The following is a 25,757-nucleotide window of genomic DNA, read 5'->3' as shown; positions in this document are numbered from 1 at the left end:
TTCCTGCCATATTACCATAAAAGGCTCCAGTATGATGATGCTAACATTAACACGTGTTGGTTTCCATGCTGAAGAACGGAGCAGCTTTGCAATAATATTATTTTAGCTCAACATTTCTGCTCAGAGCCGAACGGATCGTTCGTGTTTTTCAGCTGAGCTAACGTGTACACTCTTGCTTTTAATCCTCCAGGTTTATAACCTGTTTGTTTGGGTTTAAATAATATGTATGTTGTTGGCTAATGTGTCCTGTTTTTGGGTCTTTCTTAAAAAAAACTTGTATGTAAACATTTGATGACATGAACACTCCACCGATGCTTAAAGTAACCGGGAACAGATTTATTAAGTGACCGACGCGTTTCGGCATCTTTAAATAAAAAACAGCAAACAGAAAAAAAATACACATGGACCAATCACACCTTCACAAATAAACCAGCTGACCAGTTGAGGTGGTGACAGCTAATTGGTTGAGCCACAGCCCAAATAGATTCTGGACTGAACCATTGCAGATTAAAAGGGGGAGAAAATAAATAAATCAATAAAATAAAAGCATGTCTTAACATAATACGTACTCAAAATTACACAGAAAAATGCAAATTAGTTCAAATAAAAATAAACACGGTTTTCCACAAATTCACTGTATTTCTGTGAAACCTGCATAAATGATGGGCTAACAGTAAAATCACACAGATGTGATTCTTCTGTGTGATCAGCAGCAGCTGGCTCCTGTTTGCCTGACCTCCAAATCTCAGCTGGTGAAATCCAGATTACATTGATGGATCTTATGTAACAGCCATTGTTAGCTCCGGGTGTTTGAGAGAGGACGGAGCGCCGCCAAGAATCGCCTCATTTGCATACTTGGCTCCCCGGCAGGCTCAGCCCTCGTTACGTCTCCGAGCTTCTCCGAGTTCTGTGGTCCGTGCTGACGGTTTGAGGCTGTGGTGACTGAAAGTCGCACATCCCTCTTCATCTTGTTTACTTCCTGTCACTGAGTTGAAATGTTTTTCCCGGAGGACTCCACTGAGAGCTGAACTGTTGCAGAGATATTTCCCCTCAAAAAGCCTCTGACTTTTGTAAAAAATGCAGGGCGCATCTGATGTTTGACAAAAACGTGACGCTGTGCATATAATAACTTTTAAGTTATGACACAAGAAACATAAAAGTGTCACTCCATTACCATTAATGTCCTTTCATCATCGCGTCTGTCAAAGACATGTCATCACTTATTTTGTAAGCATCACGTCAGAGTAAAGCAGCCTCACTGGTTGGACGCACTGATGGCGCGTAAACGCCCACAGGCTCAGTTACTGCTGCATCACTGCAGAATTGTTCATCTGACAGATCAATAAAAGTGTGTCACTAACAGTTAGACTTCACCAAATACACATTTCCAACCGTGTCATGGTGTAAAACGGGCTCTCTTCTCACTCTGTAATTACTCAGCATTATCAGGGATCACAGCTGGATTATTACATTCACACCAACAACAAAGCTGCGGATCTCAGCTCTTTTATCCGGTGTTAAGTGATGCCGAGAGTTTGGATAATGGGGTTTGGTATTGTGTCACCCTGAGTGTTAAAAACAAGGCTGAGAATTCTTGTTCTTTGAATGTGGTCGTGCTCCCCTCGTTTTGCTTTTGTTATGACAGTAGTTTACATCATTACATTTAGCACAGCGCAAACAGCTCGTTTGCTCCCATCTGATGTGGTGTTAAAGTGATATTTCGTTTCACCAGTAGGTGGCAGCGGCACAAAGAAACGCAGGCCAGCTATTGTAATGGAAGCCATCATTAACCCAGAGCTGCTGTTTTACTGTTTCAGGTGAGAGCAGTAGATACATTTATGTAAAGTTGATACTTATTTAGTTATAAGTAAATAACGTGACCAAATAATGCAGGAGGCTAGCTAAACGACGTTAGCCTCCCGCATTAGACTTTGTAAAACTGCTCCATCACAAATTAGAAACAATTAGCTGGTTTCAGTTAAAGTTATAAGAAATGTTTTGGTAAACCAGCCAGTACATCTTGTGCTGTGTATCGTTTACTGATTTATTCTCCATCATTTACTCTGATTACACGTGATCCCTTACAAAGGTAACACAGGCCAGCTGTTGTAATGGAAGCCATCAGTAATGCAGAGCTGCTGCTTTGCTTGTGAACACCTGAATGTGCACCTGGATGAACCGTCCCTCAGTGCACCGTGCTGCTCGACTGTAACTGTCAGCAAAGCTGGAGAAACTGGGTCAAAGGGTCACAGACGCACGAGCGTGTAAAGCAGCAAAGCTTAAAGGTGATTTTCAGCCTGTTTTTGAGACGTACGGAGCAAACAGAGAAGCCTAAATATTTTATTTTTTACTAATTAAATATTAAGATTAATCCAATTAATTTTCCAGTTTGAGAGATTTGGTGATTTAGATCAGAGCGCTTTCATCCAAAGGCCTTCAGTTTTCATTTCACATATTCAATTCTTGCGACTGTTGAAATATTAAAAGAGTTGGGATGACGTTTTACTTCTTAGCTTTCAGGAGGAATATGTTGACTCCGTGAGGTTTGCTGAAATACGTAATAAAACACAACATTAACTCCTCGCTCCGTTAGCATTAGCATGGAAACCACTGAGACTACAACATGTGAGAAACTTCAGAACACGCCGAGGAAGCCGGTTTGATTCTGAGAGCTCACAGGTAATTTCAATGAGCAGGGAGGATGTTCAAAGCCTCCAAAGCTTCACAAGTCAGAGCTGCATAAGACCAACAGAAACCTGCACAGTACAAAGGGAGAGGCCGACTGATCCACGAGATAAGGTTCAGAAAGAAAGAGAGAAATGCAGCAGCTCAGAGACAAGGCCGGATATCACCGCTTTTATTCTGGAAGATTTCAGGGAGACTCTGGAACTCTGAAAGAGCCGCTGATTATTATAAGACCTCTCCAAACACTTTAATTATTTGTTTCAACACGACTAAACATGTAAAAGCTGCTGAAGAGCTGAAGATGATCCTGTCGTCACCACAGGCGGATGTAAGCAGTAAAGCAGTAAAATCGTGAGGTAAATACAATATTTTAGATATTTTATTTTAATGGTTTAACTTCGAGCTGCTGTTATTTTATTACAAGAAGAAGAAGAATTTCATGTTTATTACACTCGCTGGCCACTTCATTAGGTCCAGACGCTTATTAACACGAGTAGCTAATCAACCAATCACAGGGCAGCATGTGAATGCACACTTATGATAACAACTTTTACTTTTTTTGCCCTGAATATTGAATCAACTCTAAACATTTTTATCCTCATCAGTCATTTTGATGCAGTGATGTCATGACAGTCATCAGAGTCTGGACTAAATACCTGCGTGTTACATTGTTGCATTCATTGTGGAAACTAACTGATGTCATGTGGCTGTGTGTGTCATTAATCCCAGAGGACGTTCAGACCCAAACGCAGGACAGAGGCGTGGAAGTCAACGCGATCATTAAGGCTGATCACCCAGGAAATAACAAAATACCAGCGTCCCAGTTTCCAGCGACAGAGATGGCGACCAGCGGGGAGAACCATGCGTGATCGAGTACGGCTGTCTCCACTGTTGTTCGCCGGGAGCAACCGTGTTGAGGGTCGGCATGGCTATTAGCCAGGCCAGCTTCCCAAGCGATGGTTCTAGCCAGAATCTGTCTGTTATCAGGGCGATGACACGAGGGAAGAGGTGATGGCAGCGAGCGAGGGACCGATTGCGGAGTGCAAGGTGGAGGGACGAGACGGGAGGCTTCTCCTCGTCCTCCTGGGACTAAGCTGATCCCCGCTCTGGAAGAGGAATTCCTCTCCTGTCTTTAACCGCTTCGTTGTAGGTCGTAGGACAATCGTAGGACTGTGTGAGATTTTAGTGCATCGATTTTATTCATTATTATTTGGTTTGTTTCATTCCTGCTTTCCCCTTCGAGGAATAAAGTCTTTCTGATTAGACCTGTAACATCTCTGTGCCCTGGGTTTGTGACTCTTTAGTGTCTACATTTGCACCTCTGACTTTGACCTTGAGGTCACTGATATTCAAACTCTGCGCTCTACAGCGTCTGCTGCTCTCGACCCTCCAGCAGCCTTTCATGGCTGAGGGCTAAAAAGTATAAAAAATACTGGAGCTGAAGATAAATCTCAAAACCAAAACTTTAACCTGAGGGCCAAAGACCATCACAGCTAATGTGTTTAAGGCGGTAAATATCCTCACTGCTCATTTGCTTTGTTCATTAATGAAAAATCATTTTAAGTGGAGTAACAGTTAAAGTACAGCGTCATTTTTCTGTGTTTACGCTCCTTTATGCTGCTCTGAGTCTGTGCGTCTGGGTACAAACAGCTTGTAAATGAGACGAATGCTCAACAAAATCATTGCAGAATAAACGTGAAAGCTCTTTCCGAGCCCCTGAAGGAAGAAATGTGATCCAGGAGGCAGTTTTTACTCTCACGGTGAGTCAAAGTTTCTCATCTGCCAGGAGGAAACGAACAAAAGCTGCAGGAACACTGACATTAAAAAGCCTCCCAGCTCCGGCTGCAGAAATGTTTCTCCTCGCTTAAAGACATTCTTCCCCTTCACAATAAAACCCTGAACAATGACTCCAGCAGCAGCAGAGGAGGAGGAAGAGGAGCTGAAGCCAAATTAAATTAAGCCAAAACAGTCATTGGTCCTGGGAGAGCCTCTGGGGAGGAACCAACCTTTCCATCCGAGAGGAGCAGATTAGGCCGGATTAGTGCAGCGCCACCGTACAAACGCACATTCCACAGGCCCTGATATGAAACCTAATTAAATTTGGACAGCTGTGTGAAGTGGGCTTAAGGAGCTCTCTTAATGGATTCCTGCGCTCGCCATTAGCTTTGACATTCACACCAGAGTCAGCCCTGCCCGAGGAAAACAAAGAAAACTGGCTTTCCTCCGAGCGAGAACGGCTCAAAGCGAACGGAGAAGATGTAAAGCGTCAAAGAGCAGGAGGTGGCGAGGCTCACGGAGCATTCTTGGAGACAGAGAGGCGGCGCTGGCGCTGCTTTTTGGAGTTTTTCTCCATCACAGCAAACTCACTGTATCTGGGTCAAGTGGCAGAGCTGGAGTTCATCCTCTGTGGAAGGATGGGGCGGCGTGGCTGCAGGCTTTTACTCATCGTCAGTGTTTGCTCGCTTTATTTTACCAACAGTCAGTTTGCTCGCCATCCCGACTGCCACCGATACTCCCGCCTGCGACGGCTGGCGGACACCCTGCGTTAACTCTCTGCAGGTGACGGCAGGGGGAGGCTGGGTGGAGGGCTAGCTCATATCTTGAACTAATCCTCCGGCAGTGAGTTATGGATCATTACACTAAACTCCCCCCAAAAAGGGACGTCCATTTCTAAATGTCAAAGCTGGCACAAACATACCCTCAAGATAAAGTTTGACATGTTGGGAAATACACGGATTCTCACTGAGGCGTAGAACGCGCTCAGCCTCGGCTGCAAATGTAAAAACATATAAAAAAGACAGAAAAGAGGAAAAAGACTCGAAACTACGTCTCCTGGAAACCGCTGATGTTTCCAGCGTGCCTGACAGGTAAAGGCGGCTCACCTGAGCACCACAAGCACGAGCTCAGAACAACATTAACAGATGTAATATTCATGTGCATCTTTATACAGTCAGTGGGTTGAAGCTGTGAAAACGAATGTTTACAGTTGGTGTAAGAACCGTCTGGACCCTTTTCTACGATCATCTTAATCTTTTACCAGAAAGAAAACTCACCAGCTGTAGCCAGATGTTGGTGGTCAGCACCTGGTTCTTCTCGTCCTGAAACAGAAAAAGAAGAAAGGCGATCAACGCCTCGGTTACAATGAACGGTCCATCTGAGAGGTTAGGCTTGCTTTTCTACAGGTACAGTTGCAGAAACCAGGATAGAGCGCGCATCATGGTGTGAAGAGGACAAACCAACAAAATGACTCTGAAGATGTTGAAGGAAATCTTATCTGCTCATGATGTCATTCTTTGGGCTTTGGGGTGGTGACCCCCACCTCACACTGGGGCAGTTAAATGAGCCTGTGAAGTGGGGTGAAGGAGAATTAGCACCCTCCAGTCTGAGGTGGGTGAAGTGGACCCACCCTGGACCAGCGTTTAGGTGTCTCGGCGTCCTGTTCACAGGTGAAGGGAACTGACAGCAGGTTTGATGTGGCGTCAGGTGTGATATAAACGCTGCACCGCTCCGCTGTGCTGGTGAGAAGTTAATGAGAAGCTGTCGATTTACCACCTGTGCCACGAGCTCTGAGTAGTGACAGAAAGAACAGTTTAATGGACGCAGGTGGTGGAAATAAGCTTCTTTGACGCGACGCCTCTCCCTTAGACACAAGGTGATCCTTCATTACGGAGCGACTCGGAGTAAAGCTGCTACTTTGTTGACGTGGTTCAGGTGTGTGACCAGGACGAGACGAACACCTGGGCCTCTCTGCCTGGAACAACGCCCCACAAAAATGTGCCTTTTAAAGTTGGGATTTAATTTTACAATAAAACCAATTCTGCTCTTTGCTCTGTTGCACTTTGAATACGTTCCTTTCCCCGACTCCTGTGAGAGAAGCTTCACAGCTCAGTTTCATCAGCAGAGATGCCCGACGGCAAACACGTTACAGACATTTGTCTGGATCCAAAGAAAGACACCCTCACAGTGTAGATTGCAACGTGGCCACTCACTGAGACGTTATTCAGACGAGTCGTAACAGGTTTCTGCCCATCAAGCTGATGTTCTTATGCAGCAGCTGCAGCAATGCTGTCTTCTAACAGATAATAGTCACATGTTAGTCACATAAATGCGGTCAAGCCGCAGGTTTACATGCCGGAGACGTTGGTTTGTGTCCTGCTGGTGCTTTTATGTGTCACGTCCCCCTCCTCCACACGGATGTGTTTTCACTCACTGGTTATTAGTAGATGCTAGCAGCACTCTGAAGCAGGGGAATGTTGGTGCTGGAATAACAGCGGTGGCCACAGAGCTGTTTCCTCAGTGCTCTGAACCAGAACAACTTCTGCATAAAGAAGCCGGCTGCAGAGAGGCATAACTAACAAGTTCACAACAACTTTGCAGACGCACATGAGGATCCTGCTGCTGGCGACTCAGACTCAGCTGAGTAGGATGAATCTCTGCTTCAGTGGGGGGGTTATGACATTTTCACAAAAAATACGCAAAAAACAAACTCTGGGTTTGAGCGGCGCGAGAGGCTCGGTGGTGAATCTGGAGTCACGTGCGCTTCAATTTCCCAAACAGTTCATAAACTTTGCTGTTCATAAAAACTGGAGGGACATGAAATGAAGACTGAACACATGAACTCATATGTATTGGTGATTCCTACAGTCTCAGGTGAGTTCAGCCGCTCTGAGCTGCTGATGTTAGGAAGCAGGTGTTGATCGCTGATCATCTCTAACTCGGGTTCATAAGGGCTTTGATGGATTGTGCGGTCATCTTGGCCAAAGATGCTTTTGGGTTAAAGGAGCTTCTGTTGTTTGCATATGACTGAACACTCCTCTGCAGTCACGGTTAAAAGACAGTCTATTCTCCAGCGTTTCCTTCGTCCCTGTAAATTAATCTTAAACATGTGGAGCGCCGGCAGAGGGGAGGATGAATGCGAATAATGTCACTTTGATGAATGTCCAGCCTGTTAATACATTCTCAGGCAGCCGAGCGTACTGAAAGAATTAAAAGATGAGGATGTAAGCAAGTGGCCGGCACGTTGGAGGAGGGAGAGTCTACAGAAGAAAGAATATTAAAAGTTTAAGGACTGACCTCCAGTTACTAACGAGTATTATCTGTATGCTAAGCTGACTGCAGCCACATGAAAAACAAAGAGTATGCTTGAACAAATAAACCTCTTTGAAAGAACGCCTACATTTAAAGGTCAGACAAGTTCTTTCTTGCACCAGGAAACCATATATTAGAGCAGGAAATGCACCTGGAGAGCAGATTGTTTGATATGAAAAGAAGCCAAAACTTCCTCCCAGGATCTGCAGGACGCCTGCAGTGGTTACACAATCGCTCTCACTATGCTCCTGCTGAAAAGCCTGCAGCAATGAGCCAAGAAAACTAGAAAACTTGTGTAATTTATAGCTAAACGTAGAAGTTATCTGCCATTAAACTATGAAATGATAACGTTTATAACTGGTTGATAACTGATTCTAAGAAAACTGCTTGTTCAGTTATTGCTATGCTAGTTGTTTGGTTTGGATCAGGAAAAGCTCGTGTTTGGTTACAGTTACAGTTGTAAATGTAATCGCAGGTATTTGTCCGTAGAGTGCAGATTGCAGTCAAACGTATCCTGTTTTCTTACTCCAGCTGTATAATCCTCGCTACGATGGCAGTCATAGAACAAACCTCTGTTTACCTCGACTCCATTTACTCTGGATGAGGCTGTAAAGTGCCCGTGGCGTCGTCGCTTTCCTTTGGGTTTTCATTTCTTTGATGCTGAGAACAGTTTCTCTGACGATAAAGCACAGGAACATGGTAGCTTCCATAAACTGCAAACCCACTCGTATGTCTTTTTAATAGGTTAATTATACGTTTTTAAAAATCCATCAATCTGTGCTGATGTCACCTGGACCCACAACACCATCGCCCTGGTAACGAAGGCCCAGCAGCTGCTGCACTTCCTCCGTCTCCTGAGGAAGAGTAACATCTACAGCTCCTCAGTGGAGAGCGTGCTCTCCTCCTGCCTGGAGTTTGTACTCAGGGGCCACGACCGAGAGCAGGAAGGCTGCACAGAGGGTCATTAACACCATCCAAAACACTGACTTTGCCCCCCCCGGAGGCTCTGGGTTGGGCACATAGCACACTCACACAGACTCTGTCCAGTCCTTTTGCGCTTCTTTCAAGCACTTTGAAACTGTTCTCTAATGTGCACCTCTCTCTTATGTTTGTCTATATATCCTGTTTTCCTGCTGTCTACTCTTTATATTTAATTCCAGCCCAGTGGGTGTGGTCACCCACCATTTCATTGTACATGTACAATGAAAATAAAGTGCTATTCTATAAAAGAAAACCAGGTACTCTCATACAGTAAGGAGAAAAGCCACAGTAGCAGCAGCCTGACGGAGAAACCAGGGTTGCCCTTTTCTCAGCCTCAATCTCACCTGTGACTCACAGACCAGACCGACCAGTCAGCCAGAAGGAAAACCCACCAGTGTGGATATAAAACTCGGGAGCAATGGGGCAAAACGGCAGCAGCTGTGAAATGGTGCTCAGCAGCTGATGAGATGATACGAGCTGATGAAGCCCAAAAATCACAGTGGAGGGGGGTGGGGAGGGGTGGGGGGATGAGAGACGATCACGAGCCGAAGACGTACATAGTATTATATATATTATACAGCTAAATGATAAACTTAACCATCAGGTCATCAGCAAACAGTCCATCCTGTAATCCTGGACAGTAAAGTAAGTACTGAGGCTGGCTGCTTTAGCTCCTCCCACTCCTCTGATAGGCTGCCCCTCACATATAAAATATTTAAACAGCAGGTAGGATGGCACTTCATCCCATCGCCCAGAACCAAGAGTTGAAAAGACTGAATGAAAACGAGTTTTTATAGAGATTACTGCTCTTACTGTGTGTGAATGTTGATGTCAGGAAGATGGAGGCAGGTGGAGGTCCTGCTGGTATCCAACAAAAAGATTCAGCAGAGTACAGACGATAAATGAACAACCTGATATCCAACCCTGCAGCATCTTAAATCTGTAAAAAGGCTGCAGGAGATCAAAAGCTGCTCCTGTGCTCAGCTGAATCTGATACTGTGTCATTATCTCGTATTAATAAGTGGTGATGAATGAGCGCTGAGAAAGGATCCTAATGTTACGAACGAAACCGCGTTTCCCAGAGGAAAGATGAAGTCTTTTAAAAATGGATGCAGACTGATCAGGCGAGCTCAGATGGGCTGAGACGGAGGAAAGTGTCTGATGAATGGTACCACGAAGAAATAAATGATGTTAGGAGTGGATGAGGACTGGAGTCGAGGAGAAACCAGCAGATAAAGCAACAGATGAACACAGAGATACTTTAGTGGGTGATTAAAGGAAAATGGTGTTTTGCCCCAAATAGCAAAATTGGTATGGCCTGGATCTGGCCCACACAATGTGCTTACACATGGCCCACATACCGCAAAGAATGACGGCCCTTTGGTGGCCCAGATCTGGCCCACACATGGGTCAGCACAAGGCCCTGTGTTGGCCCAGAACAGTTTCAGCTCTGGCCCCAGATGTCAGCTTGATATGTACCTTAATCAAGCCATGTAATAACAAAATGCGCCGGGACATAATAATGCAGAAGTAACATGACGAAACTCAGACACTGATTCTTATACAGCACTTTTCTTCTCTCCCGGGTTACAACATGCCACATTCACACACTTTCTCTAAGCTGAGTGCTCTAACTACATTCATACACATTCTCACTCTTGACATGCAGACTGGAGCAGTCAGGGATTGAACTAGAGATGGACCGATCCGATATTACGTATCGGTATCGGTCCGATACTGACCTAAATTACTGGATCGGATATCGGAGAAAAATAAAAAATGTAATCCGATCCATTAAATATCACGAAAGCACCTCACAAAACTTGCAACACGCCGTAACTCACCTCAGAACGTTAGCACGTCGGAGCAGTATGCATCACGTGATAGAGCAGCTGTGGCATGCGGGACCTGTCGGTGGTCTGGATAGCATGTGGAGCTTCGCTAGCAACCCGGCATTTCATCTCCGACAAAGTTATCCCCGAGAGAAGTAAAGCAAGTGTGTAAGTCCATCTCTGAATGTAAAGCATTCCTGCGTTAAGCTTAACAAGCGACTGCCTCTCCTGCTGCTACTTCAATCATGAAACTGCTTAACGATCAGCTGATCGGCTTTTCTGTCGCGAGTCCGTCTCTCTTGTTTGTTTTTGGCCCACTTTGCACCAGAAAGAGGAAACCAGCGGCTGAACAACAGCAGCACGTTTAAGCTTGATCAGCTGTTGTTAGAATTTATTTAATATTAGTTTCTACTCCAGGATCTTTTTCTACGCAGCTGACGCTGGTAACTGTGCAGGGGCGGATCTAGCAAAGTTTAGCCAGGGGGGCCGATAGGGCATGAACTGGGAAAAGGGGGCACAAAGACATACTTTTCTTTCTTATTCTCATTTAAAATGTCGAGCTTTTAATAAATAATTATCTGACACCCAAAGTTTTAATCTGATGTAAAATGAATAGAAGTCAATTACTGTATATAGTGACTATTAAGTCTAATATATATACCCTAGTAAGCTATAGTACTTTTTCCTTTGGGAAGGTACCATCTGTGCAGTCTGCAATTTTGTTGAAGGAAGATGTTGAATCTATTTAATATTTCTTGAAAAATAATTGATTTCTGTGCATTTTTTTTCACACTGCATCAAATTAAGGTTGATTACGTCGATTAAGCATCATGAGGTGGAGTGTGAGGGGTGGTTCCCTATTTTTTATTTATTTATTTTTGTTGTTGCTGGGAGTTGGAACCCTATTAGTTAGGTTGCTTAATATTTACGCTAAGTACTCTTTAAAATACCAGAATAGGGAGGATGTTGCAGGTTTAAGTTTATTAGATTGATCAGTATTGCTGAACTATGAAATATTTTTTTTTGCATACAGGTATAACAGAATAGCTTTAGTGTAGTTGTTGTTTTAAACTTGAGTATGAACTTATACAAAATGCAGCAAGATATTTAAAAAACAGTTTTGTTGATTAAAAAACACTATATCGGATTCATATCGGTATCGGCAGATATCCAAATTTATGATATCGGTATCGGACATAAAAAAGTGGTATCGTGCCATCTCTAGATTGAACCACTAACCTTCTGATCAGCAGGTGATCTGCTCTACCTCCTGCGCTACAGCCACCCAGTGGTAACAATGAGTAAACTAGGTTTTCGATAAAGTGTGCACTCACAAACCTGCAAAACCTGCATTTGAAACGTTGGCTACCACAGCAGTATAGTATTGCAACATGGCATTGAGGTCTACTAACTGAAATAGGAAAATAGGAACATAAACAGTGCCATCATTGCCAGACCTGGCCCACATCTGGTTGACATAGACTCTGCCATGACACCAGTCAGCCAGCAGTGCCGGCTTGACACCAGATCTGGGCCAGACCAGCTTGCTATGTGGGGCAGTGAATGTTGAGCTGTCTACGTGATGAGACTGCTGGGTCCATATTTCGGTTACATCCTGGTGCTATGGGGAGATCAAGAACCCAAAAACAAGTTCAAACTTAGGATTTTGGATGTTTTCCTGTTAAACTTGAGTCAAACCCTCAAGTCTGTAACTTTCTATCAAACACGTCGCCAAGGGAAACGGCACCTTTCACCTTCGGGGTGGAAAAGCACCGTGCCGGGATGGTTGCTGCCGGGATGGTTGCTGCCAGCGATGCAGCGGCACGCAGACAGAAGTGATGCTGGAAAATCCTCCTAACAAAACCAAAGCAGATATTTGAAACGACAGATTCGCTTCAGATGAAGCTGCAGAAGTGAGAAATCATGACATCAGGTAATTAAACGCTCGGCTTCCTGCCAACTTCACGCTGAGTCATTTATATTGATTAAGAACCTCATCAAGCCCACCCAAAAATACGTTTCCCTCGCCGTGTGCTGTGGAACGCCTTCGTCACCCCTTTAGCTAATTAGCGTGTTCCTGCTAACGGGGAGCTGTTTGTGAACTCTTGCTACTTCTGAACGTTTACGTGCTGTTAGACTCAGATTTAAACAGTATTTCTTACATTTGTTCCTTATTCTGATCCACATCACTTGTTACCATGGCAACAGCTATTCTTCCTGAAGTAAAGAAAATAGAAAACATTAAAGAAGCAATACATCAAAATGAAAACAAGTAGCTCCTTCAACAACAATCGTTAAAGATGATAAAAAACTAAAATATTACGACTGGTTCGATTCCTGAAACGAGCCGGCTGCTTTCTCCCTCCTCACCCGACCTCCCCCCCACTCTGTCCGAGCCTCTGCTGGCGCTCCCTGCTCCAAAACCCACACTGACAGGAAGTGAATTTAAAGTTCATGTAAATACCAACGTTGTGTAAAAATAAGCTATACTTTGTCACGGTGAGAGATTTAGGTCCGATTCAGGTTTCATGAGTAACTTGTTTCTCCGTGGGACTGTGGCGCCCCCATAAATTCAGACAGAAGGAGGCGGGAGCGATGAGAGACACTGTGGGGGGCGCTCTCCACAATCACTCAATCCAAAACCCTCACACATGCAGAACAGCACCGAGGCCACGCCTGGGTCCATATGAAGGTGGAGCTGCTGCACGTGGAGCACGATCGCATCTCCTCTGTGTGCACAAACACACACAGACACGAGAGCAGACCCATGAAACACACACTCACTGCACATCGGAGACAAAAGGCAGTTTTAGAAAGAGTGTGTGTGTGTTAGCTGCCCTGCACTGTGGTTGAATAAAGTTCTGCAGCCAGGACTCTGACATGTCTAATAATTGATGTGTGTGTGCGTGCGCGCTTGTTGTCACATGCCATGATAGATGAAAGATGAAAGTTGCCTCCTGCTGTGGCTGCTAGCAGGGTGCAGAGCGAGTGTTTGTTAAACTGGCTGTAAGATGTGCGTGAGGTAGAAACGAATGAGCTGAGCTCGTTTAGTTCCTCACAGCATCCGTTTGTTTGAGTTTATGTCTCAGCCTCACGGTCGGGCCGCGCAGCAGGAAAGTTCATCCCTGAAGTCGGGCTAATTGGAGCAAACGTCCACTCTGAACCCGCAGAAACGGTCGAGGACTGGGAGCTTCTGAAGTTTGTTTGTGTGAAAAGCAGAAAAGCAGTAATCTGAGGTGCGTCTCAGATGCAGCTCCACCAAAATCATTGTGGCTGTGGACAACAAGGTTCAGCCAGTCTGCCACTGAGTGGAGTCAAGTTGGCAGTTATATGCAATCTGTTTGTGATAATACACAATTAACTGTAATAAATGTGCAAAAAATGGATTTTTCTTCTCAGCAAAAGCAGAAATTCACTTTAAATTCCTCCACGGTGACGTAGCTGCTGCAGGACGGTCAGCTGGGAACAAGCTGCTGCAAAGAGCACTGCAGCGGAGCTGCTCGTCTGTGCAGACTGCAGCGTGTCGGCGACCCGTCTGAGTTTATTCATTCAACTCTACACAGCAAAACATTCAGTGCAAACACAGATGTTATCTGGATATTTCTGCTCCTGCTTTCCCTCTTTCCCTCCCTCATATCCTGGTTAAAGTGTTCATGATAGCGTTAGAAGATCACAATACCAGATCTTCATTGCATGGTTATCATATGATATGTCATATGTTGCCCTTAGTCACAATCATCCTTCATTTATTTGATTTATTTAACTTTATGAATTCACACTGGTTCCCAGTAAGACCTGCAGTCATAGTTACAGTGAGGAGGCACCTGTGAAGTTTATCTAACGCAGCTCAGATGCTACAATACAAACAGGAAGCAACAGACGACGAGGAAGCTGTGATTACACTGATGTTTACATATCAGTTAATGTTATTATTGGTACAACATGTGCACCAGTACATGCACCAGTACATGCACCAGTAGCTCACACTCTTCTAAAGATCCCCTTTAAGCATTTCTTTCTTGGTCCTGTATGAAGTCATCTAGTCTCTGATCTCACACACAGATGCCGTAATAATAGGGATTATTAACAGTTCATACTGAAGCAACAGTTCTTACCACGTCCATGATCTGCAGCAGGCTGAAGCTGAAGTGGACGGTCAGGCTGTGGGAGTCATTGCTGACCGGCCGCTCTAACGGGTTGTAGTTCTTCATCAGCTCCTTGTAGAGACGCCGCTGGTACACGCCCTGCAGAGAGCCTGGAGGGAAACAGGAACGACTGTCGTCAGCACGCATGACCGCTCCAACAGTTTAACTGAGGTGGAGCCGGTTAAACCACTGACGCTAACGCAGGCTTTCTCTCCCAGTTTACAGCTGAGAACCACTAAAGTATTCTGTGGAGCTGCCCAGACTCTCCACCATCCCCATCCTGCCAGTCCAGAGTTTCCTCCTGGACTCAGAGGTTGCTTTGACTACATCGCTCACTCTGTTCCAGGTTTTTGTAAAATATAAAAATGAGTTTGATGATCTGAGACATGAAAGTCTGACAAATATGTGAGAAATGTGAGAAAACTTTCCCAGCACTACATTTGTTCTGTTCATTATCTGTTTTGTACGACTGAAGTGCTGTAACGCTGGGAGTGTTGGCAGGTCGTTAGCGGTGCCTCTTGATTGGCCGATGCAACTGAGCGGCTGCTTGAAGTGTGCAGAGCTCTGAATCTGCCATCGGGTGAGATCTGTGACCCACGTCTGGTCTGACAAACATCGATTTCACCGCATTTCTCTTCCTTTTGTCACCTTTCATCTGAGGCAGCCCAGAGTCGCTCAGAGACCGGGGGTCTGGAAGGCTTCAAGGAGACGGATTACATCAGCCTTGGTGGAGATGAAAGCTCATCCGGATGACTGACAGGTGCTCGGTGAGACCTTGGCCGAGCGTGGGGGGAGGGGCTGACTGTCAGGAAATGAGCTCCAGATAACAGAAATATTTTCTGTTCCTTTGTCTGCGTTTCGTGCTCTGACTGCTCAACTAAAAAACCCAAACGCTGGTAGAAGTCAACAAATGAAGGGATCTGAATTTCTGAATGAATGTAAGTGAAAATGAAATTATTTTATTTACAGTCAACATGAAGAAGTGCAGAGCTGTGACTGTTACAGTGATGCTGCAGCTTCTGCAGTCAAACGTTTTACTTTTACCTGGACTTCTGATCCTCGGGTGTATTATAAGTTTTAGTCTGTAGTCCAGTCTGTTACTTCAGTCCTGCATTTGAAGCTGTTTCTGTGGGTCAGTCTGCAGGTTTCTATTAATAGAACTGTTGTTTCTATTTCCCCCGCGCTTTCACGCCTGCTCTATCTTCTAATATAATTTCTCTTCATGGTTTATATTCTCATCTTGTTGTTTGAGTCTTTTGTTCTCGGTTGTAGTTACTGTTACCAACGCTGTGTTTTTGTCTGTGATGTCTCCTGTGTCACGTTAATCTTGTTTATCCTCATTCAGTTGTGTCTTACTTCCTGTTTTACTTTGATAGCGGCTGTTATCAATGCCTCATGTGAAGTTAAACGTTCCCCGTGTCTCTTTATGTTGTCTCCACCTGACCCGTGGAGGCACGGACCCTGCAGCTCTGATGGAAAGGTGTCAGGATGCACAGAGCGTCCTGACGGATCCGTTTGTCCAGAACGTGATTCTGGGGAATCTGGAGGCCAAGTCAACACCTCAAGCTGGTTGTTGTGCTCCTCAAACCATTCTGGAAACATTCCTGCTTCCAGTGCCATCAGGGAGCACTGTTTCCATCGCCCAAAGCATCACGCTGCTGCTTCCTCTGGCTCACCGTCTTCCCATAATGCATCCCATTGTCGAGTGTTCCCCAGAAAAGCGGCGCACACGCATCCATCCAGCCTTGGTGATGTAAAAAACGTGATTTGGACCAGGCCACCTTCTTCCATTGTTCTGTGCTTTAGTTCTGATGGTCAGCACGCCCACCCTGACTGGTCTGCAGCCCCATATGCATTAAACTGGTGCTCTGTGCATCCTGACACCTTTCCATCAGAACCACCTGACATGGACAGTTTGAGCTACAGCAGCTCGTTTGTTGGACTCGTGCAGACTGGAGACAAATCTGCAGTTTTCTACATGTTCTGACCCAAACTGTCACACTGACCCATTTCTCCTGCTTCTCCCATCATTTTACAGGTTCTTGTTTCCTGACATGTCCCACCCACTAACAGGTGCCAGGATGCAGATCGGTGTCATTCACTCCACCCGTCAGCGTGTTAAGGCTGATCGGTGTATCGCTCTCTGATTTTGCATTCCCAGCCTCGCTCTTCGTGTCTTGAGCTTTTGTACGTTCTCCTCATTAACCTGCATTAAACGCTCACTTTGAGCTCGATTCCTGCTGCCCGAGTCAGCGACACAGCTAACTCTGACACTCATAAACATGTGAAACACAAATATGGAGTCTACCCAGTCACGTGACTGATGCAATGTTGTGTAGGAGAGCTGATGTGAGTGAAGCTGATATGTAAATGTGTCAGACTGCTCCAATAAAAGCCTTTCATGCTGTTCCAGCGGTGGCACCCCAACCCTGCACGCTGCATGTACCAAACCAGTTCTTTTCCTTTGTTTTTTGGCATATTTCTCCTGTTCCAGGTGTGCATGTTCATATCAAACATGACCAAAGCTTCAGATGATGAGCTCAGTGTCTGCACAGTGAGCCAAAAGCTGCAGACTGCTGTAAAAACACCGTTTTTTCACCCTTTTATCTGAAGTATGTTGTGATTGGGGATTTCCTTAAGTGCTCTGATGTAAGGCAGGCGTCCTCCATCAGTCTGCTCGGGGTACTGGAGGGTGGGGCACGTGTTGAGAGACAGGGGTGGTTTTCAGAAATCTGCATATAACAGCTGACCTGCAGCATGTGTAAATGAAGAATGCGTGAAGAGTCGGTGCATTCAGGAAGCTAATGCTGCTGCGCCACATGCATTCATTAAAGACAAAGGACGGAATCTGAGTCTCAGCCAACCGTTGAACAACAAACAGAGATTCTGCAAAATCCCAGATTATGATATAGGAAGCGAGTCTGTGGAGGAGATGGAAGGAGTACTGAGCAGCTCATGAATAGAAAATGAGAGTGAGAGGACGGGTGGAGGAGTAATAATGATGAAGAGAGGGCAGCTATGACGAGTGGGACGGTGGTGACATACATGTGGAGGTGTGGAGATGTCCAGGAGAGGGGGCGGTGGACTTTAACCAGACTGTTAACGATGATTTTGGAGAGTTGGAGGATGATGAGGAAAGCAGGTGCATGATTACGTGTGTGGTAGGAGAGACAGGTGGGTTGAAGGTGGGAGTACATCAGGGATCTGCTCTGAGCTCCTTCCTGTTTGCAGCGCTGACAGATGAGGTCGAGAAAGAGGAACAGGTGGAGGAGAGCCTGGAGAGGTGGAGGTATGCTGGGGAGAGAAGAGGAATGAAAGTCCGTAAAAGGAAAACGGACCATGTGTGAATGAGAGGTGGAGCGGTGCAACACAGAGATAGTGTCGCTGCAGGAGTTTAATGCCTGGAGTCAACCATCCAGATAGAGATGAAGAAGTGAGTGCAGGCAGGGTGGAGCGGGTGGAGATGAGTGTCAGGGCTGATTTGTAACAGAAGGAGAGCAGCAGAAGAGAAAGGGGAGGTTTCAGGATGGTGGTGAGAGCTGCTGTGATGAGTGGAGATCAGATTTAAAGGGAGAAGCTGCTCAGTGACTCCGCGTGCTGTGAAATAAACACTGTAAAAACACCACCCACTCTGAGTGTGGTGGTGTCTGAGTCAAACCGAACACTTCTGTGAAGACGTGAAGCTTCTGGGCTCTTTGTGTGTTTCGCACTGATCTCAGAGCTGTGACTGCCTGCACGATAACCCTCGAACCTTCAAACGTCTTTAAGAGAAGGTGGGAGACACGGTTCAACAGTGAGGCGCTGCAAGGACGCCCCACAGACGCTCACTAACGGGAACAAAAGATGTTTTATTAGCTTTAAAAAATGCTTATTCTTCTTAGGAAACGACCAAGAAAACATGATTTAATTGGCTGAGTTATTTGAACAGCTGTGAAAGGTCAACATTTCCTTTGGGGAAATAACATTTCAAAAGATTTAAAGCGGCAGCTGCTGAAGAAGACGTCTTTGAACCTTAAACTGAACCTCAGAGCTGATTTCACAGCGTAAATACCAGAATCAGCACAGAGACGTGAAGTAGTTCAAAACGTCTTTTTCTAAGAAGACATTTATGACCCCGGTTTTATGCAAACGAGCTCCTCCAGCAGCGAATAATCTGAAGCCTGAAACCTGCAGCAGGCTGAAGACGTCCACAGACGATGTTCATAATAAAGATCTGTGATAATATGCAGGCTAATAGAGAAACTGTAAACCTGAAAGAGTTGATACAAACAATCCAGATATGAACTGGTGACTTTTTTAATCTCTTCTACGAGATTACATTAAAAATAATCCCACAGAAAAAATACGTTGACAGATAAGTGAACACTGCTACCACAGGGCAGCTCGTTTCACTCAGATTTAATCTGACATGAATCATGAAAACCTGATAACACGGCCCCGTTTAATCTCCACTGGACCAGTCAAACATCTGCCTAATAACCAGAGATGGGCAGTAACGCGTTACTGTAATCCGATTACTTTTTTCAAGTAACGAGTAAAGTCAGGGATTACTATTGCAAAAACGGTAATTAGATTACAGTTACTTTCCCGTAGGAACGCTGCGTTACTGCGTTACTAAAACCGTGATTTTTTGCGAGAATGTCTCACGACAGTGACGTAAGCGAGTGCGCCGTTAGTGACAACAGCTGTGTGCAGATCAACAATGGATCATATATCGAGTGCAGAGAGAGTATGAGCGTGCAGCGTTTAAAGTGTGGAAGTACTGACCTTACTTTGAGTTTGATTCCATAAAAAGTGACAAAAACATTAGTGTCCGCTGTGCGTGGGAAGAAAACTTCTTTTTACAGCGAAAAAACCCCTAAACTTCCAACAAGCACCGAGTAGCTACGACGTAATGGGAAACTCACAGAGAAACTCGCGGATTCTTCCACTGACCGCGGCACACCTGCACCAGGGTAAACCTCCGCCTACCCCACTCCTGCTTTACAGGTGAAAATAGAGCAACAGGACCGCTGAGTCTGTGACTTTATTTATTTTCTGCTGTGTTTTACTTGCATCTATTTGAAAGACTGAGTGTAAACACAAAAAATATTTTATTTTATGAGCTGGAATGTGCAGAAAATAGGTTTAAATGTTAAACTAATTTCTTCCAGTCAGAGAATGTTGCATATAATTAAATCTTTGCTTGATGCATAAAGTTAAAAGATTAAAACTAATAAAACAAGTTTTAAAAAGAGACTTTTCCATTTGATTACATTTTGTATGATGGATTATGCAGAAAAAGTAGAATTGGGCTGAAAGATCTATCACTTTATCACCTCTTCAGGGTGTAAATCGTGTTTTTAAAAAGTAACTAAGTAACTAAGTAACTAAATAATTAATTACTTTTGAAAATAAGTAATCAGTAAAGTAACGGGATTATTTTTTGAGGAAGTAATCAGTAATTAGTTACTGATTACTTTTTTCAAGTAACTTGACCAACACTGCTAATAACCCAGTAAAAAAACAAAACATCCTTACTCTGAGTGCATAAAAGTTTAACTGCACATTTAATCCTTGAGATGTCTGATAAGAAAAAAGATTGCAGCGACACTCGAGACGGGGGCGGGGTTTAACAACTGGCGAGTCGTTTATTAGGCTGGGGGAAGGTACAAACAAAGACTACTAAAGCTAAACTGAACTGGAACGAAACTGGGAGAAAATAGATACTAAACGGGACAAAGAACATGAAAAAGACCTGAACACAGGAAACACGTACACTGGGAAACAAACACAACAGAAGACCCGACAACGACTGACAGAAAACTCCCACACTAAATCCACAGAGAGGAGACGAGGGGAGCGGAAACACAGCCGACTCAAATGAATGTGACTAAACACAACCCACAAGCATCGCAGAAAATCTACTGTTTCTTCTTGAGTGAACCCAGGAAAACTCTGCTGCACTGTACTGTGACACGTGGCTGAGCGTGGATGGTGTCAGGAAGAGGAGCATAAATCTGATGAAGATACAGTGAGAGGTCCAGCTTTGCGCCCTTCTCCTGTGAAATGTTCCCAAAGACTCGCGGTGGCCCAGACTGGACCCTTTGACGGCCTGGTTCTGGCCCGCGGGTTGCATGTTTGACACACCCACCCGTGGAAATGTTAATGCACAGATGCAAAATTCTTCTTCTTCCTTTTTCCTCCCTTACACCTGGACTGCACGAGGATCACCTCCCACTGATTCTCCCTCAGCAAACAGCAGGACGCCGCACGCACAGAATCAAACTTCTTATTTAATCTGCAGATTAAAGTTCTGTTTTTGATTCACTCCAAAGACATAAAATGTGACAGAAGCAAAATCTGATCACAGCATTTGTTGTTAAACGTTTATTCTAATCAAATCAACTTCTTATTCACTTTCTGTTTGAAAAACGCATCTTTGAAATGTCTGCATGTGCATCAAGATGCAGTTTAAAGCTGGAGAGCTGGTTTTAGTCCGCAGGTTACAATTCTTAATCCAGATAAGTGTCCTCACAGCCATAGACGACCTGTGTGTGTGTGTGTGTGTGTGTGTGTGTGTGTGTGTGTGTGTGTGTGTGTGTGTGTGTGTGTGTGTGTGTGTGTGTGTGTGTGTGTGTGTGTGTGCCTACCGTGGATGAAGCTGCACAGCGTCAGGATGAGCGGGGTGAAGACGCGAGCGTCCATCATCAGCAGCGAGTCTCAGAGAAGCTGAGCGGAGTTCCTCCTGAACCGACGGCAAACACGGAGAGAACGAGAATCAACAGAGGGTTCGCTCTGAGAGGAGACGGGGTTGCTCCTCCCCCCAAAAAGCATCCAAAGGAGTAGATTCAGCAGCCGGAGACACCGAGGAGAGAGAGAGAGAGGTCTGTGAGTGTGTGTGTGCACATGTGAGGACAGAAACGTAGAAACAGTCATAAAACTGAGCTTTACAGAACAACACACCTTCATCCACTGCTGGATGTTTACCAGTTTGTAGTGGTTTTTTTTCTTTTTGTTATCTGGGATCTGTATGATGTCATCGATTGGAGATACAGTTGTAGCCAGAAGTTTCCATCCCCTCATCTCAGGCATGCATGCTGGTAATGTTGGGCTTTTAATCATGTCTTTGCACTGTTGTTTTCCCAGGGTGGATGCAGGCTCAGATATATTTTATTCTACTGTATATAGTATTTTATTTTATTCTATTCTGTACAGTTGTGTACTGTATTTATTCTTATTGTATTCTAATTTTTGCCTCATAACTTTTGCACTGTCCACTTCCTGCTGTGACAAAACAAATTTCCCACGTGTGGGACTAATAAAGGTTATCTTATCTTATCTTATCTTATCTTATCTTATCGTTCATATTTGTAGAAATGTCTCTGAGCAGGCTGCGCCTCGAGCACAGTGTTGTCGCAGCTATGAACATGAACTCAGGCTGATATCTGACTGCTCCTCTTGGCAAAACTGGTGGACTTCATTTAAATTGCTTGGTTTCCTGGGATGGACCACATTCAAAGACACTCTGAAGCTGCGTCGTCCACACCAAAACCAGTTCTGATGTGTGTTTGGACTTTTGTCCACACAAAAGCATCACACAGCTTCATCTACACTCACTCAAATCTTTTAATAACAATTCATTCGTGTGACAGCACTCGTTGGATTGACCGGCACTCCGAACAAAGTCCACCCAACTCAGTGAAGGAGAAGTGCAGATTTACACAACTACAGGTTCTTCTGATGTCGCGTCCCTTTGCCGAGGTCTGGAAGAAGTCCAGCCCTGTCACTGTGAAATGAGAGGAAAGCAGTTATGATGTTCAGGAACCAACCAGGATCAAGCTCGCCATGAACAGGAAACTGCAGAAACACCAGAGACAAGATGCATGTTTGGAGGAGTAAAGGTGAAGCTTTCAAACCTGAAAACACCAACTGTCTGCTCTGTTTGCTGTCAGGGAGTGGACGTTACACTCAGCGATGGAACAATGAAGGACGATGGCTACTTCTCCTCAAATCAGCACATAATAAATAACATTCAGTGTTGTGGCTGAACGGTGCAGCGACACCTCCCAGCCGTGAGCTGGACTCTTCATCGCTCAGCTGTCACACCTCACTGAAACCAAGTCTCAGGGACTGACAGCCCGAGGTCACCTGCAGAGTCCATTCACACTTCTGACTGCAGCGCCATCACAGACACGAAAACTGAGAGACGCTTAAAGAGACGCCTGGAGGAACAAAGTCACAGCCGAGTTCAAATATGTTGCAGAAAAGAACACGCTTTCCTTTACTTCCTGTCATAGATCTCCTGTTCCTGTGGACGATGCTCAGCTTAAATATCGTGAAAGTTTCAAATAAGTGCATCAGGCTACGTACAAGTACTCAAAGTCAGAACCAAAGCTGCAGACCCTCACTTTCTCACAGTTTTTCTCTTTTGGATCTGTGTGATGTCATAAAGAGCCTGGTCCTTTCAGGTACTCGGCAGCGTCACCAAACTGGTGTTCAAATCTTGACCTAAAAGGGGAGGAGCTAAAATTATGGATGTGATTCAAGCAGCCCGCGGTGGCTGACGACCCTGCTGTAAATAAAGATTATTATTGCGGCTGTGTGCAGGGAACTTGGGGTCTCGTTGCCTTGGAAATGGTTCCCTCAAAGACTCGTCTGCAACCACTCACAGTCAGCTGCAGCTCTGGCAACAACACACCCGTCTGCTTTCAGCTTCATATGAAATCTCTTTGTGATAATACAGTAATTATCTGTGATGAATAAGCAAACAATCTCAAATCTGTTGTTGTCCTTTTATACGGAGATTCACATTAACTGCTCAGACCTAGATTAGAAATCTGCTTTTAAATAGGAAAATCACTAGAAACCAGCTGCCAACCAGTTCAGCCTCTGTTGCAAAGACAGGTTCTGCACACATCTGTGCAGACGGACTCCCACAAAGGTGACATCCACAGGCTGGGGGTGTTGCATGCTGAACTTCTGAACAACCGCCAGTAAAATAAATTCAATGCAATGATTTTTACTTCTCATCTAGTCTAACTGAACCGTAACCTTTGACAGCTGGAGGATGTTAAGATCCATGAGGACTGACGGTGGTGCGGGAGCACCAACTACATCCTGCCAGCTTCTCACATGTAAGCACAAGGTGTCCTTTGTCTGCACTGCATGGCATTAAAGATTACACTCCTCACACATGGACACGTGTGAAGGACTTCAAACATATTTAAACCCTGGGTTTTACAGCCAGCATCTAGTGGCTGTTAGCGGTACTGCACACGAACTGCCTTTTATTAAAAGTCATTTTAAATTTCAGCATGTCAACATTTTGTTTACTGTCATGGAAACTCTGAATAAAGAGTCGAGTCCCCAGCGTGAAGGCGTTTCTCCGCTCAGCTGAGCGTGATACAAACTCCTGATTAATTTCCTAATGAGGGCTGAATAATTAGCTCGCTTTCTTAATGACTCTCTCCATTAAAGACAGCGGCTGGCACAGAGAGAAGAGCGACGTCTGCCAAACTAAAGCCAAACTGTGGCCAGGATGATTATCCTGAGTCTGTTTGAGTTTAGTCAGCCCTGACAGATCCATCGCTGCTGTCACACAACGAGAAGCTTTACGCATGGAGACAAAGACTTAGTCATTCCTCAGGGCTCTGTGATGGGACTTTTTATTATACAGGTTTCCCCCAATACTATAATTCATTATTATCAGGATGTCATTCATTGGCTTCCTGTTAAATCCAGAATTCAAAATCCTGCTCCTCACATACAAGGTCTTAAATAATCAGGCCCCATCTTATCTTAATGACCTTGTAGTACCATATCAGCCTATTAGAGCACTTCGCTCTCGCTCTGCAGGCCTACTTGTTGTTCCTAGAGTATTTAAAAGTAGAATGGGAGGCAGAGCCTTCAGTTTTCGTTCCCTTTAACACCAGCTCCGTGTTGTAATCTTTGTTTTGATCCCCGTGTCGGGGCTTCGCTCGGTGCAGAGGTGACTCTCCTGTCAGTAATGAACTTCTCTGCTGCTGTTTCTGAACTTTAAATAAAAGAAACCCATTCCTCTTTAAATAATCACCCAGCTGGGCACAGACTGTGAAGATATGAAAGTTTATCATTGGTCTAGGTAAATCCCCTGGATCAGGTACCAGCCTTATAAGCTGTATGCAGCCAGTTAACAGTAAGACACTGAAACACTGATTATTGGTAATATTTCTGGTAATATTTGAGTTTTGCGCAGATGTTTTTAATCCCAGCATCCTCAGCTCAGCAGGCTCGGTGCACTCTGCAGCTTATTACCAGCTCTGCCTGCAGCAGAGATGAGCACAAATGCTGTAACACATTCAAAGGAAATGACACGAGGAGCTGAAACAGCTGATCATTACACAGGCCTGGACTGCCACCTAGTGGAGGAAGAGAGAACTGCCTCTCACGACCGTTTGCGAGGAGCTGCAGGCAAAAACATCCTGAAATTTCAGGCTGTTTCACTGCCGTGGAGCCAGCTGGGTTCCAGACTTTTCTCATTTCACACTCATTTAACATCCCTGTGACTCTGGGCCTTACTCCACCTGGCCTCACCTGTGCACCACCTCTATTTTCTATTCCTCTACAGAGACATGGTATGCAGTGGGGACTGTGAGATGTCATGCATGTCTCCTTTTTGAAGTTATTCACTCAGTTTCCAGAACTGAAAAATGAAGCCAATGCTAAAGTGCTAAAAGCTGCAGTTCCTCTAATGTCCACTAGGGGCTCCAGCAGCGAGCCAGGCCCCTGGTCGAGACAGCTCTGGCCTCTGTGGGTAGCTCCTCTCTTCATAACTGTGCGGTGGTGAGTCAGCGGTCTGAATGGTGTTTATGCTGAAGGTTTGCATTATTAGGGGCGTGGCCTGACAGGTGGATGGTGGCAGAGGAGGCTGTAATGAAATGCACTGCGTTTATGCTGCTGGAGCATTTTTAGTTAAGTGTAGTGAAAGATGTCTGAGTGAAAGTCGAGATTTATCTGATCTTACTGAACACGGACGCGCTGGAGTTACAGGAAACACCCAAAGTAG

At 44.9% G+C, this 25,757-nt stretch overlaps 1 protein-coding gene across 1 annotated transcript in view; it reads right to left on the bottom strand.

The window, feature by feature from the left end:
* The window catches only part of LOC308388282 (neuronal acetylcholine receptor subunit alpha-7), a 51,279-nt gene extending 29,346 nt beyond the window's left edge, over positions 1-21,933 (bottom strand). The window contains exons 1-3 of the mRNA XM_080868895.1: positions 21,364-21,933; positions 14,702-14,841; positions 5,739-5,783 (exon numbers count right to left, since the gene is read on the bottom strand). Coding sequence (XP_080725021.1) covers positions 5,739-5,783; positions 14,702-14,841; positions 21,364-21,421 — 243 coding nt within the window. The 5' untranslated portion in view covers positions 21,422-21,933. The remainder of the gene's footprint in view (positions 1-5,738; positions 5,784-14,701; positions 14,842-21,363) is intronic.
* Between the last annotated feature and the right edge of the window lie 3,824 nt (positions 21,934-25,757).

This window comes from Rhamphochromis sp. 'chilingali' (assembly GCF_963969265.1).
Source record: "Rhamphochromis sp. 'chilingali' genome assembly, chromosome: 2".
Classification (NCBI taxonomy): Eukaryota; Metazoa; Chordata; class Actinopteri; order Cichliformes; family Cichlidae; genus Rhamphochromis; species Rhamphochromis sp. 'chilingali'.
The sequence above is the reverse complement of the archived record's forward strand: the minus strand, read 5'-3'. Positions and strand labels throughout refer to the sequence as shown.